This window comes from Cyprinodon tularosa, unplaced genomic scaffold (assembly GCF_016077235.1).
Source record: "Cyprinodon tularosa strain WSP-4 unplaced genomic scaffold, ASM1607723v1 ctg286, whole genome shotgun sequence".
Classification (NCBI taxonomy): Eukaryota; Metazoa; Chordata; class Actinopteri; order Cyprinodontiformes; family Cyprinodontidae; genus Cyprinodon; species Cyprinodon tularosa.
This window is the reverse complement of record NW_024038992.1, coordinates 1,075,147-1,101,028: the sequence shown is the minus strand read 5'-3', so window position 1 is coordinate 1,101,028 and position 25,882 is coordinate 1,075,147. Positions and strand designations below refer to the sequence as shown.

The 25,882-nt window shown below is 37.9% G+C and overlaps 2 protein-coding genes across 2 annotated transcripts in view; both read right to left on the bottom strand.

Moving 5' to 3' along the window:
• Window positions 1-4,198, bottom strand: part of LOC119787055 (neurexin-3a-like) — a 155,563-nt gene extending 151,365 nt beyond the window's left edge. The window contains 2 exon segments of the mRNA XM_038290677.1: window positions 1,282-1,293; window positions 4,175-4,198. Of these exon segments, the coding sequence (XP_038146605.1) occupies window positions 1,282-1,293; window positions 4,175-4,190 (28 nt within the window). The 5' untranslated portion in view covers window positions 4,191-4,198.
• A 1,453-nt stretch (window positions 4,199-5,651) lies between these two features.
• LOC119787032 (neurexin-3a-like) overlaps window positions 5,652-25,882 on the bottom strand; it is a 33,364-nt gene continuing 13,133 nt past the window's right edge. Inside the window, exons 2-4 of the mRNA XM_038290652.1 lie at window positions 19,016-20,104; window positions 6,020-6,040; window positions 5,652-5,701 (exon numbers count right to left, since the gene is read on the bottom strand). Of these exons, the coding sequence (XP_038146580.1) occupies window positions 5,652-5,701; window positions 6,020-6,040; window positions 19,016-19,700 (756 nt within the window). The 5' untranslated portion in view covers window positions 19,701-20,104. The remainder of the gene's footprint in view (window positions 5,702-6,019; window positions 6,041-19,015; window positions 20,105-25,882) is intronic.

Sequence of the window (25,882 nt, the reverse complement as noted above, 5' to 3'; positions counted from 1 at the left end):
CTTAATTGACAATAAAAAAAGAAATCAAATGTACACATCTGCTTGACCATAATGCTGATATCAGAGTCGTGTCAACACCAGGAAAATGGATAATGTCCCTGTGAAGCCTAAATCTATTTAGACTCCTTGCTTGAAGGAGGAGACTTTAACAAAAATGTGTTCTTTATCCCAAATTAATTGAATTAGTTTATTACCTACTATATCAGAGTTAGTGTCTTTAGTATCTCTGCTTCTTTTTCTATGTCTGCTTCTGTCTCCTTGAACCCCAGTCAGACTCGGGAGATGGCCACTCACACTGAGCCTGGTTCTGCTGGCGGTTTCTTCCTATTAAAAGGGAGGTTTTCCTCTCCACTGTTGCTACAAGCATGCTTGGTATGAGTGATTGCCTTCGAGTCAATGAGTCGATGAAATCAACTGGTTTCCTTAGATAGAAAACTTTGAATAAGTTTAACTGTATGACTGTATGGTTGAATTGTCTATTTTAATTGACTTGAGATTACCTGTTGAGAATTGGCTCTATATAAATAAACTCAACTGAAATGGCTAAAATTATGAGTCTCTTTCACTTTGATTTCCCAGGACAGGAAATGAGATCTAAGATTTAAGGGGAAAGATCTCTACATGAGAATTGGACATCACACTAAATAGGAGGGATTGAACTGAGAGTTGTTTACAAAAATTTTTGTAACAAATATTCCTAGAATGATGGGGATGGATATCCTGAATACCCTGAAACACACTTGTTTGCTGGAATTTACCGGTTGAAGCGCTATTTCTTCTTTCTGGAGTCTCTCTGGATGCAGTTTACATTAAGTATTAAATTCATATCATTAGAACCTAAAATAACATGTGCAGTGACCAAGATTATTTAGCCTAAAATCTCAGAATAAATTCCCAGACAGGTTTTTGACAGAAGAAAAATGTGAGCATCTTATAAATACAGCTGGGTGGACATATGTGTTGCAGAGAGAAGATCTGGAGAGGTTTTTTTTCTGAAAACTGATCCGCTGTGCAGCCTTCCTGCGCACACTTCAAGTCTTTAAACAAATCATGAAACACGCTAAAACACACACAGCACACACAACGCCAGTCTCTTTTCTCCCACTTTCATTTGCTGCTGGCTTAATTACTCACTTAACACAAGCACCCTCAGTGAGAAAGCATTACAGACCACAGACAAGTAAACACATTAAAACATCAAACACGTTCCACTCAAACACTCACAGAGCAATCGGCGCTTTTCATACAGGCGGAAAAGGAAAGATTTTGAAAAGGCTGTACCTTTGCTTTTAGCTAGAAGAGCAGCAGCAGGATGAGGAGGAGGGAGAGGAACAGAGAGTCCACAGCCGATACAGGCCAGGCAGGGAGGAAGAAGAGGACGAAGAGTAAATTCATGGGTAAAACACAGAGGATCCTGATTTTAAACATACAAACACAGCAGGCCAAAAGGAATCATAGAGTAGGAATCACAGAACTGATGACCAAATTAGAAAAAAAAAATGTTTTGTTTAACTTGAGCAGCATAGAAGCGACACAAACACATGCAGGTACTCTGTTCTGCAGTGGACTTTAAATGACATTAATTTGTCATTTATCATAATCCTTGTTTTCCTTAGATCTTTCTACAGCAACAAATGAAAAGAAAAAAAAAACTACAACCAACAAACAAAAAACCAAAAAAAACTCCTTAGGTCCTTGTTGGTTAAAAACAGCTCAAGTTCAATTTGACCTTTTCACTAAACACTTTCTAATGACATATCTCTATTTTTCAACACATTTGGCTTACATTTCAAATATTAACTACTGAATTGGGTTCTGCACCATTCATCTTTACCGTTTTTGACAGTAAATAAGCAAAACTAAGGTGTTTCAAATTAGATATTTGATTCTGTGAGGACACTCCAGTCACATAGGAGCCTGTTTGGACATTTAGAGATTTTCCTCTAAATGATGTATTTCTTTTTAAGAGATAAAAAAATGAAACATTTGCAAGAAGCAGTTTTATTTATTTATTTTGTATTAAAAGTGTCCTGCAAACATTCCTTTCACAGATCTAAGAAGTGCTAGTTTAAGGTACCACTTAACTTTCTGCACACTGAAACCGATGGAAATTAATGGTAGTTCACATGCCCTGATGGATTTGATAAAGCAACCTCTTCTTTTTTTTATTAATTTAATTTAACTTGATTAATCTGCATCCAGCTATTCTAAGATATGAACTTTCTTTACTACTTTTACATGCAAAATCAGAATACTAAGACTAGAGAGGTTTGGTAAAGTCATAAGAGGGTCAAAAGACAGAGAGCCCACAGGAGCATGCACTCTCTTGCATGCATGTTTTTCTAATCTTTTGAGTCCAAATCAGTTGTATGGTGGTTGGCAAACATTCAGCACCAAAACACAAACTGAGCTATTCTAATATTCATCACTGATGATGAAAAGATATTTTTGAATGCACTAAACTCCGGGGATTTGCCTTGGTTCTGTTTAATGAGCAGAATTGGGACTAAGTCAACAATGAAATCAATTCAAAAATTATTTAGAGTCAAAGGTGAGGTTATCTGAGAACTAAAGTTTGCTTCAAACTTCTCCACAAAACAGGAAAGAATATCCAAAGAAGCAGTTACTCCCAAAGAACTTTATGGGCTTTTTCCTCACAAGGGATTATAAGGTGTAGCAGGACATAAAGGCACCAATTAGGATCCTGTCTGTAGTAATATGACACTTGATCTTGTATACATTAGTCTTAAAGCGAATCTGTACATTTTCTGTTCCCTTATTGGGTCAAACTATCATCTATGGCCATGGTTACGCCTTAGAAATAGGATAAAGAACTCAGTTTTCCATAGGGGAACATAGAGTAAAAATTCTACATACAGTATCTGCATCAGAACAACTCAGCTGATCTATCTTCACCATCCGATCAGGATGCATCCTAAATGGCTTCCTTTAGAGGTTTTCCATGCAACCCTCATAGGGAGAATATGCATGGGCAGACCAAAGATGGATGGAGGGATATTTTCTATTCGAGTCCGAGAACAATTTGGAATCCTCTTACAAGAAATGAGGACTGTTGTATTTCCCTCATGGGGCAGTTGCACCAGACAGAAAACAATAGATGGATGGATTCTGCTTTGGTTCCTTTAAAGCAAACCAGACCACTAGGAGAACAAAGTTAAACTAAAGGTGAGTTAGAGCTTGTCTGGAATTTAGCAGGTACTTCTAACATTTAAAAACTGACACGGTTTACTACAGATTCTACAAACCTATCTTGATGTATGATACAGAAGGGAATCATTTGCCTAAATAGACATGGAAAATTTTAGGAGCTACCTTTACTGGGGCAAATGCCATCTTTAAATTGTTAGTCAAAGCTATTGGATTGATGTTGGACAAGCAACACTCAAATGAAGAGATTGGCGAAGAAAATAAACAGCCACCATAAAAGAAGCTGCAAAGACAGGAAAAAGAAGATTTTTGCCTCTGTTGGGTTTTCATCTAAGCATGCACTAGAAAAGAAAATACAAGTAATATTTGAAGTGATAAAGTAAAAAAAAATCTATCCCTGACAATTTAAAACAATTCCTCAAATGAATTTCACTATGCTTTAACCATGCTCTATCTTAAAATGCCATCAGAATTTAAATTAATCTTTTTTAAGGATAAATTTTAAATCAATTCCCTTGTTTTATTAATCTAAATCTAAAAGACATCTCTTCTAGTAAAATGTTTACACTTAACTTCATAACAAATATAAATAGAATTAAATTAATCTATTTAGTGTTAGTTTTAGATGGAAATAAATTCATTTTGAGATTCATTTTGTCTTTAATATTGTTTGCATTTAAATGTAACCCAAATATTCTTTGCATCTTTAAAAGCCACTTTTTAAAAATGCATGAACTAAGAAAAATAAGAATAATTAAATAATATAACCTTTTGAGTGCAATAGTTGTGATTATTTTGTAGTAGATCAATCCATCGGAAGACTGCGGATTTGGCTGAACAGAGAACAATCCCCATTGGATTCTTTCTTATGACACATCTTACACATGCATGCATAGTCTCTGTGTACAGAACCATGCACTTCCATACACAGTTCTAACCAAAACATGCAGCTCCACACCAGAAACACAAACAAAGTACATTTTATAGAGAGGTAAAGTGGGCGTACCTTGTTCTGCCATCATGTGTGCTAGGCCTTTAGAGGAAAAGAAAAGGAAGTGTAAGAGAGAAAAGGAACACGCAACTTCAATACTCTTTGGTATTGGGATGAAACATGCTTTCAGAAGGGAAAGCATAACATCCAAACACAATCAAAGTTAAAAGCTTCCGTCTCTGAGAAGGAAGCTTCAGTGGAAAAACTCACACTTTTAGAAAACACTTAAACTGGGAAGTCAGAATCAGAACTGACCTGATGAACCAACTGATATCTGCTGTGAATGTAGGATTTTAGGGGGTAAAAAAACAAGTTTTTAACAGTGCCTTTATCTTGAAGTAAGAAAATGGCGAATGTCTTCAAACAGTGAACACTGCCTGGATAAGGACCTTTATATGTTTGTCTTTATGGTCAGAACTTCTACTGGTTAGTTTCTACAAAAAAACATCTCTTACAGACTGAATTATTATTTTTTAACATATGAAATGGTAATGAATCTTAAAATGGCAAATGTGCACAGCTGCAGGTAAAGGTTTCTGATTTTCATCATAGGGCACTATTTGTTTTAACCCCTATCATGTTGTTTAATCACTCATTTGAATTGGTTGGTTATGGAGCACAAACCTAAAGCCTAATAAGAATGATATCAAAATGCTTGTGAAGGAAGCCATTTTAAAGGCTAAATATTCACCTGCTTTATTCATTTCAAAATCACTTTAGGATCATTATCATTGAGTTTCAAACATCCAACTGATGATCTAGGTGGGATATAAAGACGTTGGATACGTTCTGTTTCATGATTATTCCATCCACTTTGTGGAACAGGACAGGAAATAGGGCCCATAGTATGACATTACCTCTGCCATGCATGACACTTGATACATATTCTCAGATCTCAGGGTGTCAAACATTCTTTTTGTTATTTTGGGCTAATGGCTATCTTTATCTGTTCTATTTATAAAATGCTTTTATTCCTAGAAGACATCTGACTTTCCTGCATGGGAAACTCCACATGTAAGTCTAGCATTAAGATGTATGTTTAAGGATATGGGAATTTTCTTTTGACCCTTTAGTTAATGGCGTCAAAAAAGGGATTCCATACTCGACTTTGCTTTTATTTAAGAGGGATAACATTTTGTGTGTAACATGTAAAGAAGTGGTACTTTTGTAGCGTTGTTGATAAATCTGCAATTGTTTAGAAATGACTACAAATTAGCTTTGCAGCTTGTGAAAACTTAGGAATTCCCTTCAGTGGTCTTAACATAGTAATTGTGTTGTTATAAAAAATTAATATTCATTTTATGCTGGAAACTGCACATAATTATTGATTAAACGTTAACAGACCTAGTCTTTGTTAAGTTAAAATATTTTCTAGAGCCCTCATCAGCCTTTAAGGCATGGATGTATAAATATGAGCCTGTATGCCTGTATAATGAGATAAAATCATGAACAAATGTAAACTCGGATAGTGTATTTTGGATTTATTCCAGCTTTATGTTGTATAGATGAGTTTAGCCTGGAAAATCTTTGGCTCATATGAATCTAAAAAACAGAAAAGGAACTATTGTATCAAGATCGTGGTGATTGGAAACCTAGGTTTGTAAATGTATATGCTAGACATATACTGTAGGTCTTTAATTCCAATTTCCAGAAAAAGACAACTCAGCTTTTTTCAGATAGAAGTCCAAAATAATAAGTTTCAACCCAGTTCCAACTAAAAATAAAAAATGTTTCCCATTTTAGGATTATGATAAAGCTGTGGATCTCCAAAAAGAAACCCAATGATTTTTGTTTATAAATGGGGAACTGCACAATATCTTCTGTTTTCAATTATTTGATAAGGTTTCCCTTTTAACTCACCTGGTATAGTCTTGCTGACCCCTGCAATAAAAGGAGACAGAGAAAACAAGCAAAGAAACCAGCGTTAGAAACACACTTTTTACTTGCATGATTAATGTCATGCAACTGTTCAAACACTTTTCACTCAATGCAAATGGTCGGCAGTTTGCAGAAACATTTGCATCTGCTTTACAATCTAAAAGGCTTCAGCAGTCAGGAGATTAAAGAGTGTATGTCAATTTTTATGAAATTTAGAACAAAGACAAGTAATATAGCTTTGTGCAACTCATTCATCATTGAAATAAATTCAACATTTGCTAAAAAGCTATTTTATTCACCATCCAGTTAGTTGAATTGAAAGACACACTTGTGATGTTTTTGTGAACCCAAGACTCTTACAGAACAATCAATATCAAACATTTTATATCAAACGTTGAGCTTTGGAACAGCATTTGTTGGCATTTGACACCGCATCAAACTGGGAGTTTCTTTTTTACTTTGTCCTCTTAGAAGCAACATAGCTGCAGCCTAAAATGGACAGTAATCGACTTGAGATGCATTAAATGTTCGGAGCATGGACTAATTGGGCATGCGATGGTGTTAATGTCTGAACACAAGCAGATGGTGGTTGATTTGGTATGCATTAGATATTAATTTAGTTAAAACTGAGCAGCTCCCACATGTTAGACATCCATTTACTTCGAGGAGAAGAGAGCTGGGTTTTTGTTGGAAATATCCCAAATTCCTTTGTGATTTTATAAACCTTTAGCATTGTTTGAGATTTAACTTCATTCATCATCACTCTTAACCAGGAATCAGCAGAATAAAATAATTCTTCAAAACGGAATTTTACCTTTTTGTCTTAAACTAAAACTTGAAAACCTTTCAGCGCATTTCAGATATTTTCATAATGTAATGAACTCTGTGAAGCTCTGTTTAGAACTGTCCCTGGTAACCTTATGCAATGTTTTGAATTGCACATTGAATAGAACCAAAAGCCTGGATATCGTCCTATATATTAACACACGTAAATGAATCATAGGTTTTTCTTAATCTATATTGACCTGTCATTTTACAGGATAGAGGCTTGAGAGAGAAGGGGAAGAGCTTTAGAATCATAAAGATGACAACGACATTCAGGACTATAGTTCCTGATATCTTGCTCTCTAACTACTGAGCCACCAAGCCTGATTGCTTCTTTTTGTTAAATTATGACTGATTGTCTTAGTTACCACTATGAGTTCAGCATCATTTGAGTTGAGATTTAAAACCCGGACCAACTAACTGTTGACAATTTCAAGGAAAATGTAAAAAACAAACACTTTGAACATTAAATGTCAACTGGTCCAGAATTCACCACAACACCCTCCTCTAATCACATCACCCCTGCCCTAAAACAGCTTCACTGGCTTCCCATCGATTTCAGAATTATGATTAAAATTCTTTTTTTTGCATATTAGGCCATTCACAACTATGTTTATCTGCAATGGTCCACACTGCTGATCCATCTTGTTCCCACTGATCTTCTTCCTCTCTGCATATTACTGTTCCTTCCCCTCCACTGGTTACCATGGGCGCCAGAGCGTTTAACTGCTAGACTTTGTGTTGTCCCATTTTTCTCACTTTATACAGTAAGTCACATACTGTATAAAGCAAGTGAAAACAGATAAAGTTCAAAGAATGCATTATAAACGAAAGATTGGACAATTACTATCCAAGACCACTTTAAAACACAAGAAAATCTAAATCATAAGTAAAAAAATTCATAAGTGAAAAAGTGAACAATACTGTAGATCTAGACTGTAGAACAAAATGTAAGGTGTTAAACCGTTATTTCTCTGAAAGTTAAGACAATCCAACATTGTGAGTTAAAAATGCATATGATGTAAATCTGGCAGTTTTCTCTAAAAAAAAGATATCTTAAGAGTCTAACACAGGTAGATTATCTGTCTCCCTGAACAGCTGGATTTAGTTCCCCTCCTTGCAGCTCTGTCATGTTCTTCACCATCTTGACCTATTTCCTCTGACAATTTCCTCCCTTTCATTGTGCCTATTTGTAGTAGATGTTGGTGATACAGCAAGAGAGATGAAGATAGTAAAGCCATACATATTTAATCAAGGTAAGAGCCAGGAGAGCAGTCAGTGGCAGATATTTTTAATGCACGCTTCCAGCTGCATGCTCAGGAAGGCCTTCCTTTTAATTTCACAAATATCTCACCATGTCAGACAAACTCATGTGTTAATTGGTGGAATCATATTCCAAGTGAACATGTTCAGATCTTCTTTAACTGTTAAAAGGTGAGGTAAGAATATTTTGGGATTAGAGTGGATTACTCAAAGGATTATTGATGATGGGCTGCAGAAATCTGGAAAGCACATTCAAGACACATTTCACCACCTGTGGATCCTTAACAAAGGCATCTGCAAGTAAACATACCAATCATGTTAATCTTTATTGTAAAAGCTTCAGCATCTCAAATTTCACCAGCAGTAATGTTTCATGTTGATATGAACAGAAGGACAGCTGGCAGAACAGCAAGCAAGGAAAGCTGGCTGTGGCCATTTGGTGTCCATGGCTGTAAAACGGAACAGGTTTGGAGGCGGGAATAAGAGTCAGCAGCATTGCTGTTTTTATTTTCCACTTTAAACAGTCAGCAATATGATGGCAGGTATTGTGTTTAAATGGCTACAGAAAGTTCATGCTGACAGTCTATTACTTTTTCTCAAAATAAGAGCTAAAACCCAAAAGAGCTTACACTAACAGCTCGGGTTGTAGTGTGCTGCTTTATCTTGTAGCACTCTGTGAGCTGAATCCTACCAACTATGATTGGTGCTGCTTTTCTATGAGCTCCATTTACCTACATCAAACATTTATACAAAGTATTTTTGCACGTCTGAGAAAAATGCAATTTATAGCATAGGAGCCTCTTTCAAAGAGGTCAAAGTATCTGTAGGCACTCAATGAGTTTTTTTTCTTAAGCCAATCCCAGTCACTTGGCACCAACCTCTTACACATATTACATACTTTAGAAGTTCAGACATGTTTATTTATCTATTTTATAAGGTAGTAACAAAACTAAATGTGAGAGAATTGATGTGTTGTAAATACTTTCCAGTTGCTCAGCATTGTACAACTAGTGGCCAAAACAGCTCTGTGATTTCCTTCCATGTGTATCAGAGGCCCATAATAGTCCTTAGTTAACATGATAGATACATTCTAAAAATTGCCTAAAGAGCTTCAAATTTCCCTCTAGGGAATTTTCCAGATAATCTGAAGCATCCAAATGTTGGAATGCAGTGGTAGACAACATTTCTAGATTTCTCTAATTGTTGCTGAAAGTCAAACTGTAGAGTTAAAATTTAGACAACTCTCCAGAATACAATATGTGGCAAAAAGGAAATTGGCTTAAGCTTGATTACTGACATTAGCAGATTTTAAAATATCTTTATCATTTCTGCCTGTTTTAATATAGTTCACAGGAATGTGCACGTTGTCACAAACTTTAAATAGATCTTCCCTGACTGTGCATCCAGGTAATCTCTTTTGTCTTTGGGTATTTCTCATGTTTCACATACGAAAAATGATTTTTAACAATTGTAAAGCCGTATTTTGCAGACTATCAGTTATTCTACATTATCCAAACAGCAGGCGCCCCACCAATCCAGTTCTCTCAGCCTCATTAAAGCTGTTATTTATCCCTTAACAATAACTAATCTAAATTCTCACAGGGCTGCTTAGGTTCCCTGCTTCCTGTCACCTATCACCGCCTCGCAGGAGGCAGCCAGGCAGCCAGGCAATCAGACGACAGATAGAGGGAGAGCTAGACATAAATCTGGAGCAGGAACAGGTTCCAACATGGCGACTGTAAATCAAGGTAAGGAAAAGCAGGCCATTATCGTACGAGGGTCAATGGTGCAGCCACTATGAAGCAGTGCTGAGTCATGCATCATGTTCCAAGGCGGTAGAAGGAAGCTGGTTATTGAGATGGGAAACCACCAAAAAGAATTGATGCGTAGAAATAAAAGTTAAATGAAAATATCCTGTAGTAAAAGATGTCAGGAATGTTTCATCCTGATCGGGTAAAGAAAAGTGTTTAGCCACAATTTGAAGTAGCACCAAAGCTAAGGGGTAGTAATCAAAAAATTAATCTATAAACTTCAGGAAAATTTGCTGCCATGTTTTAATATAACTTAATTGTTATTAACTATTACCTCAGTTATACGAACTTACAGATGATTATTCTTATTTAACAGATTAATCCTATAAATATTTTTATCACATTTCATGCATTTGCATGTACTGCACTTGCATTGCATTTCAGAGTCAAGGAGCCATTTTACTCTGTCATAATTAACCTTCATATTGCTTATCAAATGTCAGGTGAAACCAGATGCATTTCCACAAGAGGAAGTAAAGGTAAAGCATTTCAAGTTGCAAATTCATCTTGACAAAATAGGCTGGTTTCAATTATCATTCTTGCTCAGTGATATTATGGGACTTAACCATTTATACTCTATGTCTCTGCTTAAAAATAAAGTAATTTTTTTTTTATCCGAATGATGGGGTTGAAAGTCATGTCAGGACTGAATAAAAGGGAAACAATGAGGCATTTATTTATTTTTGACCATTCAGTACTTTTGCATTCGACCAGGGTGACAGTATCTACTGGTAGAATGAGGCGAAACCTGGACCTTGCATAGATTGCACAGTCTAACTCCATCTGAATGGTCCATCAGTATCTGCCATTTCCTGCAGGTTTGCTGTCTCCCATCACTGTCTCAAGACTATGGAGGAGATTCCAGCAGTTACTTAAGGAGACCTAGACATTGCCCTCAGAGGTCCTTGACCCATTAGAAGGCCCAGTATCTGCTCCTTTACGAAAGGAGTAATACGTACTTGTACTGTAATATCATAGCCCTACAGAATTATCTTCAGTGGTCCACAGCTAGCATTGGCTGTTTCTCAATTAATAATAACGTGAGTATGGACTTGTGTCCTTGTCAAGTATGTTCTTGAGAAGAACACAGGAAAGTCTGGACTCTGGGAGAACGGGAACACATAGCATAACACATGTGTTCCCGTTCTGGGAGAACGGGAACACATAAATATGGGTGAACTGGAACAGCAGCGTACTCGTGATGTCACCACTCGCTCGGCTCGTCTGGAGTTCATTTCACCTCCTGTAATAGTCTCTAGATAATAATCAATTCTGACTTTTCTCATTTATTGGCAGAATAATAACTAACATTATAGCCATCATAGTCAGCGGTACTTCATACACGGCCATGCGGAGAGAGGGCTGCTGCAGAAGGGCTGCAGTTAGCCCTGGCGTTATTGTGGGAGTTCCGCTGGTTGCCGCCCTCCTCTCAACTTCGGAAAAAAAAAAAATTATTACGCATTAAATCAGTAAATGGGCCATATAGTGACACGTTAAAGTATAATGTTCTCATCTCAAATCATCTTAAATGTACTTTTATTGAACAGCAACAGAAAAGATCATTTTTAACTGAATACTCTGAGCTCTCCATTGAAAGTTGCTGTTGCTGCTGCAGTGCATGCTGGGAAAGCTGTCAATCTCAAGAACGAAGTCTACTCTGATGCATGATGGGTAAATAGGGAGGGGCGAGAACAACACCCGGGGACTTTGTCCATTCTCTGTCTGCTGTTCTTGTGAATTGGAGCAGTACTAGGGCTGAGGCTGATGACGTTTTTCGAGTACACAAGCACATGAGAACACACCAGTACACATACTGAGAAACGGGCAATGTCTCTGACCACTGGTAACAGGCTTGATGATGGTGGCCTAGGAGGGCCATGCTTAATGCCTGGAAGCCCTGAGCTTGACTGTTTTGTTTGTTTGTTTTTTTTTCTTTCAAAAAAACATCTAAATTTGAATGTTTGGAAGTGCTTCCCTGTTAATTTCACAGTTGACAGCAGGTTAACTCTGAGCTTATGTAACAGATAAAAGGTATGTTACACGTTACATAATTCAGCATCATTAGGCTAGTGGTGGGTCAGTGTTGCTCGGGGAAAGCTTATCCACTGAATGATACATACACGTTAAAAAGAAAAACAATGGCAACCTGTCTGCCATTACATAATGGGATTAAATCATTATATCCTCTGTTAGAGCCTTCCTGGTGCAGTACTGGGTACCCTCCTGTTGTGGGTTCCCGGCTTAATGTTTATAAAGTTTTAAAGGATAAAGTTTATAAAGTTTTAAAGGATGAAGGAATTGATACCACAGACTGGCCTCAACCCTCCTCTGACTTAAATCCAATACAACATTTACACAGTTTTTTGAGGTTTGGTGGAATTTAGCTGAGAACCCAAATGCAGAGATGAGTTCTTGTAAATCTAATTCGATGTAGGGCAAAAGAAACACAAATCCGGCTACAATAAACTAGAAATCAAACCCAGGCAAGGAGAAACACATGGTGATCGAAGAGATGAAGAGAAACCAGCACTAAGGCTACGTTCACACTGCAGGCCTTAATGCTCAATTCAGATTTTTTTGCGAAATCTGATTTTTTTACGTTACCGTTCATATCTCCAAATATATGCGACTTGTATGTGATCTCCTGTGTGAACTGCAGTCATACAACGCAAGTGTCCCGCATGCGCAGTAGAGGACGCAATGACTTCACAGGCGAGCGTGCTCTTTTTTTCCGGAAGTAAACATGGATGGCAGTGCTGGCGCCCATCTAGCGGTCTTTTCCAACCATAAAAACACAATCTTTTCAATTTGGTTAATCATAAATACTGCTCTCTGCATCATCATCTGCCATGGTTGTTGTTTTTCTTACCACTTCTGTGTAGCAAGATGCATAATAGTGACCTTTTTCGGGTATTAATGACGTTCAGGTCGGATGAATCCCACCTGGCCGTTCAGACACAGGTCGCATTTGTAAAGATCAGATTCGTATCGGATTCAGGACCACATAGCCAAGTGGCCTGGGTCGGACTGAAAAAATCGGATCTGTGTTGTTCAGACTGCCATAAAAAGATCATATCCAGGGCATATGGGCAAAAAAATCGGATTTGGGTCACTTGTGAACACACAGTGTGAACGTAGCCTTTGTAACTGCACAGGAAGAGTATATATTGGTTACAGAACAAAGACTGGGCTTAATCAGCTGATAGGGAGCAGGTGTGGAAAGAAGCAACGAAAAGGTAGGGGAAAGAAGACTGGCACAAGGCGGCACGGAGAGCGACACAAAAAACACAAAACTGCTTACATATAACTATAAAACAACTACAGTGAGAAAAAATGGAAAAGAAAACAATTACCAAGAAAATACAGAATGGCATAAATAAAAATGTAAAGAAAAACTCAAAAAGAAACTTAAACAGAACCAACAAGTCCACAAAGGGCAGGATCATGACAAGTTCATTGATTGATTCCAGCCACAGCAGCAAATGTATAACAGGATGGTCCACGTACTGCTAGGCTATGCTTTGTTGATACCCTGATATAGCTGTGAAGAAAAAAATGATGTCTCTACACACCAGTAAACTAAAGCATCATTAAAAAGTAAACCAGGCAACATTTTCCTCAACCCTGCTGTAAAAAAAAAAAAAAAAAAAAAAATTCCGACAACTGATACTTACAGGTGATAATCTGTATGATAACCTGTAGTTTTGGATCTATTGTTTAAATTCATACACATTAAAATAAAATAAGAAACAATAAAATCATGACAAATACATGTCCCTAGGGAGGTTACCACGTCAGTATAATGCTGCAAATTTAATCAGCAGACAAATGAAAGATGAAAAAAATATAAAACGTGCTGGATGAAAGGGGTCATAGAATGCAAAACAGCGTTTACATTGTCATAGATGAATAACGATAGTTCAGTGGGTGAAATGGACGTACAGAGAAGTTCAAACCCCATCGACACCTCTTTTCTCGGCAAATCTCACAATTCTAAACTTCCACCATAAAACGGATGAATCCAGACGAAGCCCCGAGTTTAAGTCAATTCGGGGATGTTGCCTTATAAGGTTCTGGCCTGTACTGTTGTTTGTTAGAACTGTAAATTTAGAGTCATATTTTTATATTACTGGTTTTATATATTTTTTACGATTTTTCAAGGCTGCACTTTAAAAAAAATTTAATTGTCCAGAGAGCTTTTCTAAACTAAATTTCTTTTTGTTTTACACTTGTGTAAACAAAATGACAAATATACCTGTCTAAGTCTAAGTCTTTTGTCACGCCCCAAAATTGACATACAGACCAGTCCACTGGTTCACCTGGCCCAAGAACATGATGTAAGATGTAATACACCAGTTTAAATGTTTAGCCTACAGTTGGGTTTACTTCTAAAGAAATACAAAGCAGGCAGTTTCTCTATTGAAAATGAACCAGAACCATGGACGTGATTTTTCACAGTCTTCCCAAGGATTGGAAGACCTGACAGGCATGGATTATTTTTGTGTATCAGAAGATCCCTGCAAAGTCTGATGCTCGGCTGTTCCTTTGCTCTAAGCATTTTAACGAAGACAGCTTTCAAAATCTTGGACAGTTCATAGCAGGATTTGCTAAACTTCTTTTACTGAAGTGAGGGTCAGTTCCGACCGTAAGGCCATCACAACTACAAGCTGTAAATACTATTTTGTCGCTAAGCTGTTGATAGCATATCTATGGTGACCAGATTTGGGTTTCTGAAAAGGAGGACACTGACTGGACTGGTCGGACATTCGAACCAAGCCATCAGCTCCGGGGCTGGTCCAGGTCCGGAGCCAGCCAGGGGACGGAGCTACTGAACCCGATCCGGTGAGGCTATGCTTCCCCCCACCTGCCCGGTAAGGCAGGCAGGGGGAAGCACGGGGCCGCGGCTACAATCACCGGGCCGGGTTAGGTCACACCGTCCCTCGCTGGCTCTCTCACTGGCTCCCTCACTCCATCCATAGGGGTTATTGGACCAGCCCCGTAGCTGTCGATTACAGTTCTGCTGCACTGTAGTCGACCAAAGTCCCTGACGATTTTGTAATTCCCGCCGGACATTTTTTTTAGGTATGAAAAGTAGGACATGTCCAGGAAAAACAGGACGTCTGGTCACCCTACCAAATCAACAATTCAATGTTTCATTGAGTGAGTGCTTGTTACTTTGATACATCTTTGCTAAGCAGCTTCGCTTGTTGTAAACCAACCAATCAGCACACAGCTCATCTAAATATTCATGAGCATACCATAAAAGGAAGAAAACCTGTCGTTTCAGTCTAGGGCTTACAACCAGGCTTGCATTAGGGCTCATAGAACAACAAATATGACATTTGCAGCCCAAAAAATGTTACACACCCTATTCAGACACCTTAAGGACCAGCACCAAATACCCTATATAATAGGGCTGGGCGATAATTCAATAACGATATATATCGATCGATAGACGTGTGGCGCAATAGAAAAAAAGAGGGTCGATAAAAGTACGATAAAAAAGAAACACAGTTTTCCTTCCTTCTCATTGTAGCCTAGCATGTAGGTTTATGCTAGTCACTGCTTCCTCCCAACCAATCACAATCGCGGACCCAGGCATGTCGTCACCAAGCGCCGCCCTCTCAAACCACAACACAGAGCACATGAAGCTGTGCAGCAAGGAGAGGCGGAGGAAATTGTTTCAAAGAAGGGTTTTTGTAGTTCGGCAGTCTGGCAGTATTTCGGTCATGGCAAGTCGGACCAAAAACAAACCACAGTCATCTGGAAAATGTGTCGGGAACCAGTGAAAACCAGTCTGATAACGAAACCAACTTTTTTTTATCATCTCAGCCGCTCACACCCGCAGGAGTACGAGCTGTGTAGGCCCCGACGCGGCTCTCCTCCGAGGAATCTTCGGAAAATATATATATATATTCAGTTCTGGGCAGTTTCCCACGTAGTTCTAACAATTGAGATAAAAATGCTGAGGGGCCAGAAACTTCAAAGTAATAACTCAAGTTAAAGCAGGAAACGGGGGCGGCGGCGGTGGTGGGGGGGCATTTATTTATTTGTGATATTTATTTTGGTCACTTTTCTGGTCACTTTAGTTTATTCTTTGTCAGTATTTAATAACATAACTCAGGTCTCTTAAGTTATTTTTCTTTAAAACAATTCTGTTATGGTTAAAAAAGTTGGTTAAATAAAGATTTAATTCGAAGTCTGTGTTTGTGTTTTTTATTAAAATTAAATCATTTAGCAATATTATAAAAAGTCCAGGCAGAGCTGCACATATAATATGGTTTCAAATCTTTTCAATAATTATCGATATCGATCAATATGCATTTTTTTTTATCGATAAGCTTTTTTTCTATATCGCCCAGCCCTACTATATAATCATAAAAAAAAAAAAGGCTTTAAATTCCAGATTCTCTGGCCTTTTCTCTGCCTGCTGAGGATCTGGAAACCATTCAAACTGTAAAGGTATATTCCACATTTAGCGTAGAAGAAGATATCAAGAGAAGAAAAACAGTAAAACAAATAAATTCAAACTAATCACATCCGTTCTAAATTAATTACAGAAAAACTTTCCCAGCTAAGTAGCATCGATTATTTCATAAGGCTTGAGATTATTGTGTCTCCTCAGCAACTGGAAGCCACCGATTTAGAAAACCTGAAGAATGTGTATTGATTGTGAATAATTACGCTCATGGTTTGAGGTTTTTTCCACGGCAGATCAAAAAAAGAGGTGCCTGAATCAGTGTTAATGTGCTGCCTGATTGCAATTTCACTGAATATTCTTAGCTCCCAACTCATCCAGCGACAGGAAGTTTCAGCGTAAAGCAGATGAATGTCTCTGGTATTTGGCCAGCAGGGAGGGGAAACGAGTAAAAGGCTTTGCTTTTAATAGAAATCAATTTTAGTCTGCCAGCTGCAGAGCGAGTGAAACACACAGTATTCTCTGCACAAAGGGATGTAATATAAAAACACCTGCCATCTCGTGATTGGGTGAAGAAAGGAGGCTCAGGAGGCTTCATTCTCTCCAGAGGCACCCTTATCACTGCCTGCAGGACTGATGCCATTAACCTGGGCCTCCCTGGTTAACTGTGCTTTGATTAGCTTTCTGACTTTACAGCACAGCCAATACGATGATACCGGGTGAAAAAGCAGAAACAATCTACAGTAAGAAAAAGACACTGTGATTGAAAAAAAAGGTTTTAAAAGGTATGTAGTATTTTCATCAAGCTTACAACCTTCAATAGATATACAATATGCTGATGAAGGTTCTCAGTCATCCAGGTCATAGTCATTCCGTAAAAATTCAAAAAATATCCACTGGACTTGGTTTTCAAGATTTGAAGACGTTTCGCCACCTCTCCAGGAAGCTTTCTCAATTCAAATGTCTGGATCCGCAGTGAGTTTGAGTCTTTTTACGGAATAAATATACAAGTGTTTAAACTGTGATTTAAATATAAATAAATATATATATATATATATATATATATATAAAGAGCATGGTTTACCTTACATTTAAATTTTTGTAGTTTTTGTCCTGACCAAAACAGCGCTAATTTATCACTAAATACAACAAGTGCTTTAATGTCACTTTTATGATTTTTCCACTTTGATCAGTTGTTGATTGGCTCCAGAACCAGTCTAAATCTTAAAAGTGGGGCTCTTCACTTTTGTCAAAAATATCAATATTTATCAATTTTTTCTCAAAACTATTAAAAAGACAAAATGATCTTTAAAGTGCGATTGTGTCTCCTCGGTAAATAACAGTACCACTCTTTGTAAATCTTGAATTCCTGACCCAGACGTCCAACACAAAACTCCCAGAATTTTTCAAATTAAACATGTATTAAAGTACAGAAAGTAAAAACAGACAAAATGATTTTTCAAGTAAATACATTTTCAAAGCATATCTATCAGTTTCAAATATTTAATTCTAAAAACAAAAATAATTTTCAAACCAATGCATTTCAAATCAAATTATATGAAAACCGATTCAGTTTGAGAAATGAAAGTTTTGCCTCTGGTTTCTGCCCATATTCCTGTGTTGTACACTCTGATTTAGAAAAGAGAGCCAATATAGATGGCAGTGGGGAGGAGCAGTGATACTGTAAGTCACACGTTTCGTATAAAACTGCAAATCTGCAAAATGGCAAACTAGAGGAATGACCAGCATGAGCAGAGTTTATCAAATAAAAAAAATACACTATGGGAAACATTTGGATTCTAACACATGATGAAAAGTACATGATATGTATGATCTACTAACGAATGAACATCTGCACCAGCTAGCAATTTAAAAAATCTGAAATTTAAGCAAAACAGAAAAGTGATTGGAAATTACTGAATATATTTTTTTCAACAATTAAATGCAGTCACAGGAACCCTGTCTAGCTTAATGGGAGAAAGGAGGCAAAAATTGGTTGAAATATCAGTCACATTTATTAATAACTCTTATGGAACCAACCTATATTTAGACTCAAAACCACATTGGTGGAAAACCTTTTTTGATATGCAACTCATAAAATATAGTCTAACTGTATTCTTATCTCATTTTGTTTTTAAAAATCTTGTATCTGTGTATTGTACACTTGATCTTTAGGGAGCCATATCAGAACCGACGGATTCACAGAGACATCGCCACAGGTGAGAGTTCAGATCCATCAATCTGATGCTGTAACCAATTAACTAACAATATTTTCCCTTTATTGTCTGTAGTGAGACAACATCGATGAACAGTAAATTGTTCAAATACATGCATTAAATGATTCAACTTGACCAGCTTATTATGGGTTTATCTTTACGTCAATATTTGTATCCTCCAAGTTCTGGTGTAAAAGCCTTTATCAAAACATTAACAGGAGGGAAAAAAATAATCATTTACATAAAAGGTGGAGTTTCTTTATATTTTTTCAAAGGTTTGGAAATTATTCATAGTTTATCGGAAGGTAATAAAAAGCTGTTTAAAGCTCTGATTAGTTATGCTGATAACATGATTTGAAGGGAAGCGTGTTTCACAGTTGGAGCTCCAACTGTGCTCAACATGCATCATTAAAAAATAAGTGAAAAAACAAGAGTCTTGTCTTACCTTCATTACAGAAGCGGCCCTTGTATTCTGTTTTGGAGCAGTCGCAGACCGGTTCTCTGTCTATCACCATGCACGTTCCACCATTCTCACATGGGTTGACAGTGCACCAACCTTCTGACTCCAGGGGCACCTTTAGGCTTCCCAGGAACAGGGGTTGTGAGCTGCCAAACTTGAGGTCAGTAATTGTTCCCCTGAAGGGTTGCATGGTTCGCACCGTAGGCAGTGTAAGTGCACCATTGCGAATATCCTGAGGTACTCCACCCAGGAACAGGTCGCTCACTATTTTCATGAACTGGCGCTGAGGTTTCACCTCATCGGCTTTGGCCTGCCCGTCCAGCACCAGTACTGTACGCAGGTTATACCTGCTCAGCGTGGCGGCGTGCCAGCTGCCGTCATCCACCCTTCTGTCGGAAACAACTGTGGTCTCAGCGCAGTCAATGCTGAAGCGCAGCTGCAATCGACCCTCCACCACCCCCAGCTGCAGAAAGTCACAGTATCCTCCATCATCGAAGTACAGCAGCAGCGACTCTGAGGCTTCTGTCTTGAACTGAAAGCTGAGGTCACCGCGGGTGCTGGCATCCCAGCGGAGGTAGCGTGCCCACTGACCTGGAGTACCTAAAAATTCCAATCCCAGACAGGAGCTGAGGAATAACTGCAGTCTGATAGAAAAACCTACAAGATTCATAGCTGCAAAGAGTTAATCCAAGAAAATGTCCGACAGGGATTCAGTGAAATGGAAATCTGTTGAATTTCAGGAATCCAGTCTTTAGTCACAATATGTACGGAGATATATTCATATAGATATTTCTTATAAAAATATGCTTTTAAAGGGAACAGGGAGATAGAGGGATAACAGTCGTTGGTTAACAGTCTTAAGAACAAGAAATTGTCCAGACACTTCAAGGCAGTGATCGTGCAGAGGAAAACGTTTCTGTTTTTACGCTTTTTTATTCTTCAGAGCATCGTTTTTGGTGTAAGGTCTGAGACAATGGTTTCCTCTGATCATCATGGAAAGTGGAATTTCCTCCATATTTTTCAGACGAGAAGTGGAGGTGTTAGTGGATCCATAGTTTTCTCTCAGTTTCATCACTGTCAGGGGAGAAAAAAAGGTGGAAGATCAGAAAAGGGTCGTCACATTCAGGTTGCACAATCAATTTCAACGTATTTCCTTGATAGATCTCTTTCAAGTTTATAACTATTATGTGGGGAAAACAGGATGTACAGATACTACAGTAGATATAAGTTAATGTAACATTTGTATAGAACCTCATCTTAAACTAGTCAGAGAAAAAAACATTCAAAAGCCAACAGCTTTCTAATTGGCTCAAAACCCAAGCAACGGTCCATGAGCCTATAAGGTCTCTCGGTCAAAGTCAGTAGGCCACACAATTACAGGGAAGACTGCTGATAAGACACTTGTAAAGAAGACAGTTATTGACATCCTTCACAGAGAGAATAAGCAGCTGAAGAGCATTGCTACAGAAGATGGCCGCTCTTAAAGAGCTATTCCTCACACATTGTTAAAGTTAAGTGAAAAGACAAAGTCTGGTAGGAGCAGATGCACTAGCAGCAGGAATAACCACAGCTTTGAACAAGTCAAACAAAATCAATTAAAAATATAAGGTCCCATGGTCTGTGGGAGTACTGCAGAAGCACAGGCTCCATATTTCTTGAACTGCAGTGGAAAATTTCTGGAGCCTGAGTTAATTTGGGGAATCACATCAGTCGGTGCTGGTCTAATGTATTGTCATAAGCAATGCCATAACTATCGCTAAGTAGAGACTGCAGTTGCTTAGAGGCCCCGTCACTGATATCTGGTTGGCCGCCTACCAATGGCGTAACTATTGGTAAGCAGAGTATGCAGTTGCTTAGGGGCCCCCGACCTCTTAGGGGCCCCATCACTGACACCTGGTGGGCCCCCTATTCCATTGTGGACTAGGACGTCTCTTTGCAGATGTAATTGTGCGGAAAAATTCATCTTAAACCCACCTGGTACTTGGTTGATTGACCGGACATTATTTATACCCCAACACATGATGGTGAGCTGTTTAAACACAATACCAATAGCAAAGCAGACAGTTGTACTTTTAATTACTTAGTAAATAACTATATAGTTCTTAAGAGGGTTGGTAAAAATAATACACTAATATAATATGTTTCAAACCGCAATAAAGATCTTAAAAGAATTATGTAATTGATTATTTTATTTTTTACAATACGACTTGGAATTATGGGTAATTTGGAGCGTAGATTAAAACAATAACCGTTACATACAATGTGTTAGCGACGGTGGGCTGGTGGGTAGGGGATGGGGTTTTGTATTTCATATGGGGCCGACCCAGCAATGTTGCTTACGGGCCTATTGTTGTGTCGTTATGCCATTGGTCATAAGCCCACAGCCAACACAGCCGTCAACCTACACTTTCAAATGAAACAACTGCAAAGAAATTGGTAATTTTCCTTCATATATATGTTAGGATTTTCGCTCTCATGATTTTCAAACATTGGCACTAACGTTAAAAAATCTGGCATAGATTAACTGTAATCTGATGTGTTCTTAATTTGGAGCCAGTTAATATAGGGGGAAAAAAACTGCCAAGTAACGTTAAAATAGGCAATGGCGGAAATGTGGAGTCACTTGTTGAATTGGTTGTATAAGGAAAGCCCACAGCTACACTGTAACCTACATGTAATGTTGATGTAAACTCAAAATTAAAAAGGATCAAAAACTAGTGTTTAAGGTAAACGTTCTGCAGTGCGAGACTTTAAAGTTAGTGCAACCAAAACTGCAATTGCATAAAAAATCAAAAGTGAAATCAAAACGATGGTTTCATCAGGTACACTTAATGTTTTGTGTTTATTGTAAGTTATGGTTAAGCTATAGAGCAAAGGTTTGCAAAGGGTTTGCTCAGCAACTAAAATAATAAAATTCTTTAAGGGTTTTGAACATGTTTTGAAACATTATCAACCCACAATGTTAACAGAGTGATTTAACTCTGAAACATGTTTCCATGTTAAGTTGAAACCAACAATCTTTCATTTAGACACTGTTCCATTTTGTATAAAGAAGCTGATGTCAGGAGCAGAGGAAATGCTTTTAAATCCGCTGTATCAAGCCATAATAAGAACTGTGATGCTTTAATCATCAAAGGAAAAATGTTGATTTGATGTCATCACTCCTGTCGGAGACAGAGCTGCATTCTTCCTCCTCCAGAGGTTGTTTGGAGTTATCGGTCATCTGCTGGGTAAATTAGTCTCATTATTCTCATGGCACAGAATGACTATGCGTTAGCCAGGCAGACTGCCTTTATCTGATGACCAGACTGCAGAGAAAGCTTTCTGCTGAATCCAGCTGAATATTACGATGTGCAGAAAAACACAACTGCATCCTTAATCGGAGACATACACATGCTAATTTATGCATTTTATTTTTTATATGTAAAATGATTACGGTGACATTATTTATGACAACTATTATACATTTTCTGAGATTTAACATTTATTTTTTATTTTTGTAAAATTATTTGTGAATCATTTCAGGATTTTCTTATTCTAAGCCAGCAGATGTTTTAAAAAGTGCACATTAGGCAAGATCTGTCAAAGTTATTTGCAATTTGACTTACCGTAAACCAATCAAAGAAGCTCTATAGTTTCTCGTGAAAATGTGGGATAACACGAAAAGGATATGTGTCTGGAAAATTTGGTTGGATCTGACACAAGTGTCCTCTGTGTCCAAAATACTTATGTCCTGGATTGTGTCATACAAAGTTTTATGCTTTATAAACCTCTTGACAGTGGATTTGGATTTTGTTTCTGTGGGAAAGAATGATTTTTAATAACCACTTGAAGCATCTATTCTTTAATCTGAGTGGGTAATATCTTAATAGTTGAGAGCTTCCATTTTCAGAAAAGGTCAAAATTAACTAATGTTGCCAATAGTAAAAAATGCTTAATATTTGCTTACAGGATGGTTATTATTTATGACGGTTATGTTTTTCTATTTAGCTTCATCCTTCAATGCTCTTCAATGTTTTTGAAAGACATGTTTTGTTTTCCTTGGATAAAAACCTTGTTTTCATGTTAGAGAAAAACTGCTCCCAAAAAATATGATGGAAGCCTAGTCCTCCATAAATGGATTGATCAGAATTGCGTCATTATTTTCAACCTACACTATATTGCCAAAAGTATTTGCTCACCCATCCAAATTATTGGAATCAGGTGTTCCAATCACTTCCATGGCCACAGGTGTATAAATTCAAGCACCTAGGCATGCAGACTGTTTTTACAAACATTTGTGAAAGAATGGGTCGCTCTCAGGAGCTCAGTGAATTCCAGCGTGGAACTGTGATAGGATGCCACCTGTGCAACAAATCCAGTCGTGAAATTTCCTCGCTCCTAAATATTCCACAGTCAACTGTCAGCTGTATTATAAGAAAATGGAAGTGTTTGGGAACGACAGCAACTCAGCCACGAAGTGGTAGGCCACGTAAACTGACGGAGCGGGGTCAGCGGATGCTGACGCGCATAGTGCGAAGAGGTCGCCAACTTTCTGCAGAGTCAATCACTACAGACCTCCAAACTTCATGTGGCCTTCAGATTAGCTCAAGAACAGTGCGCAGAGAGCTTCATGGAATGGGTTTCCATGGTCGAGCAGCTGCATCCAAGCCATACATCACCAAGTGCAATGCAAAGCGTCGGATGCGGTGGTGTAAAGCACGCCGCCACTGGACTCTAGAGCAGTGGAGACGCGTTCTCTGGAGTGACGAATCGCGCTTCTCCATCTGGCAATCTGATGGACGGGTCTGGGTTTGGCGGTTGCCAGGAGAACGGTACTTGTCTGACTGCATTGTGCCAAGTGTAAAGTTTGTTGGAGGGGGGATTATGGTGTGGGGTTGTTTTTCAGGAGCTGGGCTTGGCCCCTTAGTTCCAGTGAAAGGAACTCTGAATGCTTCAGCATACCAAGACATTTTGGACAATTCCATGCTCCCAACTTTGTGGGAACAGTTTGGAGCTGGCCCCTTCCTCTTCCAACATGACTGTGCACCAGTGCACAAAGCAAGGTCCATAAAGACATGGATGACAGAGTCTGGTGTGGATGAACTTGACTGGCCTGCACAGAGTCCTGACCTCAACCCGATAGAACACCTTTGGGATGAATTAGAGCGGAGACTGAGAGCCAGGCCTTCTCGTCCAACATCAGTGTGCAACCTCACAAATGCGCTTCTGGAAGAATGGTCAAAAATTCCCATAAACACACTCCTAAACCTTGTGGACAGCCTTCCCAGAAGAGTTGAAGCTGTTCTAGCTGCAAAGGGTGGACCGACGTCATATTGAACCCTATGGATTAGGAACGGGATGTCACTTAAGCTCATATGTGAGTCAAGGCAGGTGAGCAAATACTTTTGGCAATACAGGTGCTGGTCATAAAATTAGAATATCATGAAAAAGTAGATTGATTTCAGTAATTCCATTTAAAAATACTGAGTGCTGTACATGCTCATACTTTTCATGTTCATACTTTTCAGTTGGCCAACATTTCTATAAATCCTTTGTTTTTATTGGTCTTCAGTAATATTCTAATTTTCTGATATGATGAATTTGAGATTTTCATTTGTTGTCATTTGTAATCATCAAAATTAAACAAAATAAACATCTGAAATATATGAGTTTGTATGTAATGTATGAATATAATATACAAGTTTCACTTTTTAAATGGAATTACTGAAATCAATCTACTTTTTCATGATATTCTAATTTTATGACCAGCACCTGTATAGTGTATTTAGTAATTTATTGTTTTATTAAACAAACCAAGTAAACTTTTGACTAACTGTATCCTCTTCTAAAAGAACAAATTTATTTTTTTCCAATAGCATCAGCATTTTTAATCAGCCAGTAAAGGCCTTGTCGTGCAAGAAAAAGGCTTGTTTTGTCTTGTAGAACAAAATTTCATCTGCCTTTTCTTTTGCACGGAAGAATCAAATATTACCATTCTGTTGATGAATAGAAAAAAAAACTGCAGAGGAGCTGAAAGCTGAGCTGCAAACTTCAAATTAAGCTGAGTCTGATAATAATCCACATCGGGTTAGTCCTGACTATTCACAGAATGCTATTTATAGTGGAGCATATACACGAGGGAACACCAGCCGACATTCAGTTTTAAAAAAAACCTTCTCAGCAGAAAAGAAAGCTTCAGTTTCCATTTCATCATTTTGGAGCCAAGAGTGTAAAACATGACAAAAGAGTCTCAGCAGAGGAAATCCTTCTGCCAGCTGTCTGGGGTGTTGCAGCACCTTGAAAATAGTTTGGTATGAGAGCTCAAAGGGTGTTAGAGATATTTTTCTTTATTCACAAAATTAATTGGTAGATGTATTATTTCAAGCAAAGGGATTGGATAAATGGAAAGAACAGATATTTTACTTCCAAACGCAATATTTCGGAGTGACCTGATCAATACGTTTTCATCATTTCTAAGATATACACAAGACTATGACACCGATTAGAAAAGGGAAACAAATACAGCATAGCATGGAGCTCTGTGCCAAACCTGTGGGATGATACCAAACAAGGCTGTCTGTGCTTCCAAAGGTTCTATTATAAGAAAATTTTGGTGTAAGTTAGGACATTTCCAGCATTTATTTACTAAAAAGCGACACTAATTGTTTTTGTTTTCTTTAATCAAGAGAGTATAAAAAAAAAAGTCTTCCAAGAAAACAAAACCAAAAAATTAAAAAAATCTAAATTTCAAATATTTTAAATAGAAACTTCTCATAGCAAGAAAATTATTTACCATCAGTTTATTTAGGAGAAATCTCGATATCTCAATAACTAAATGCTAGGGAACCTAAAATCCAAATGATTCATGAC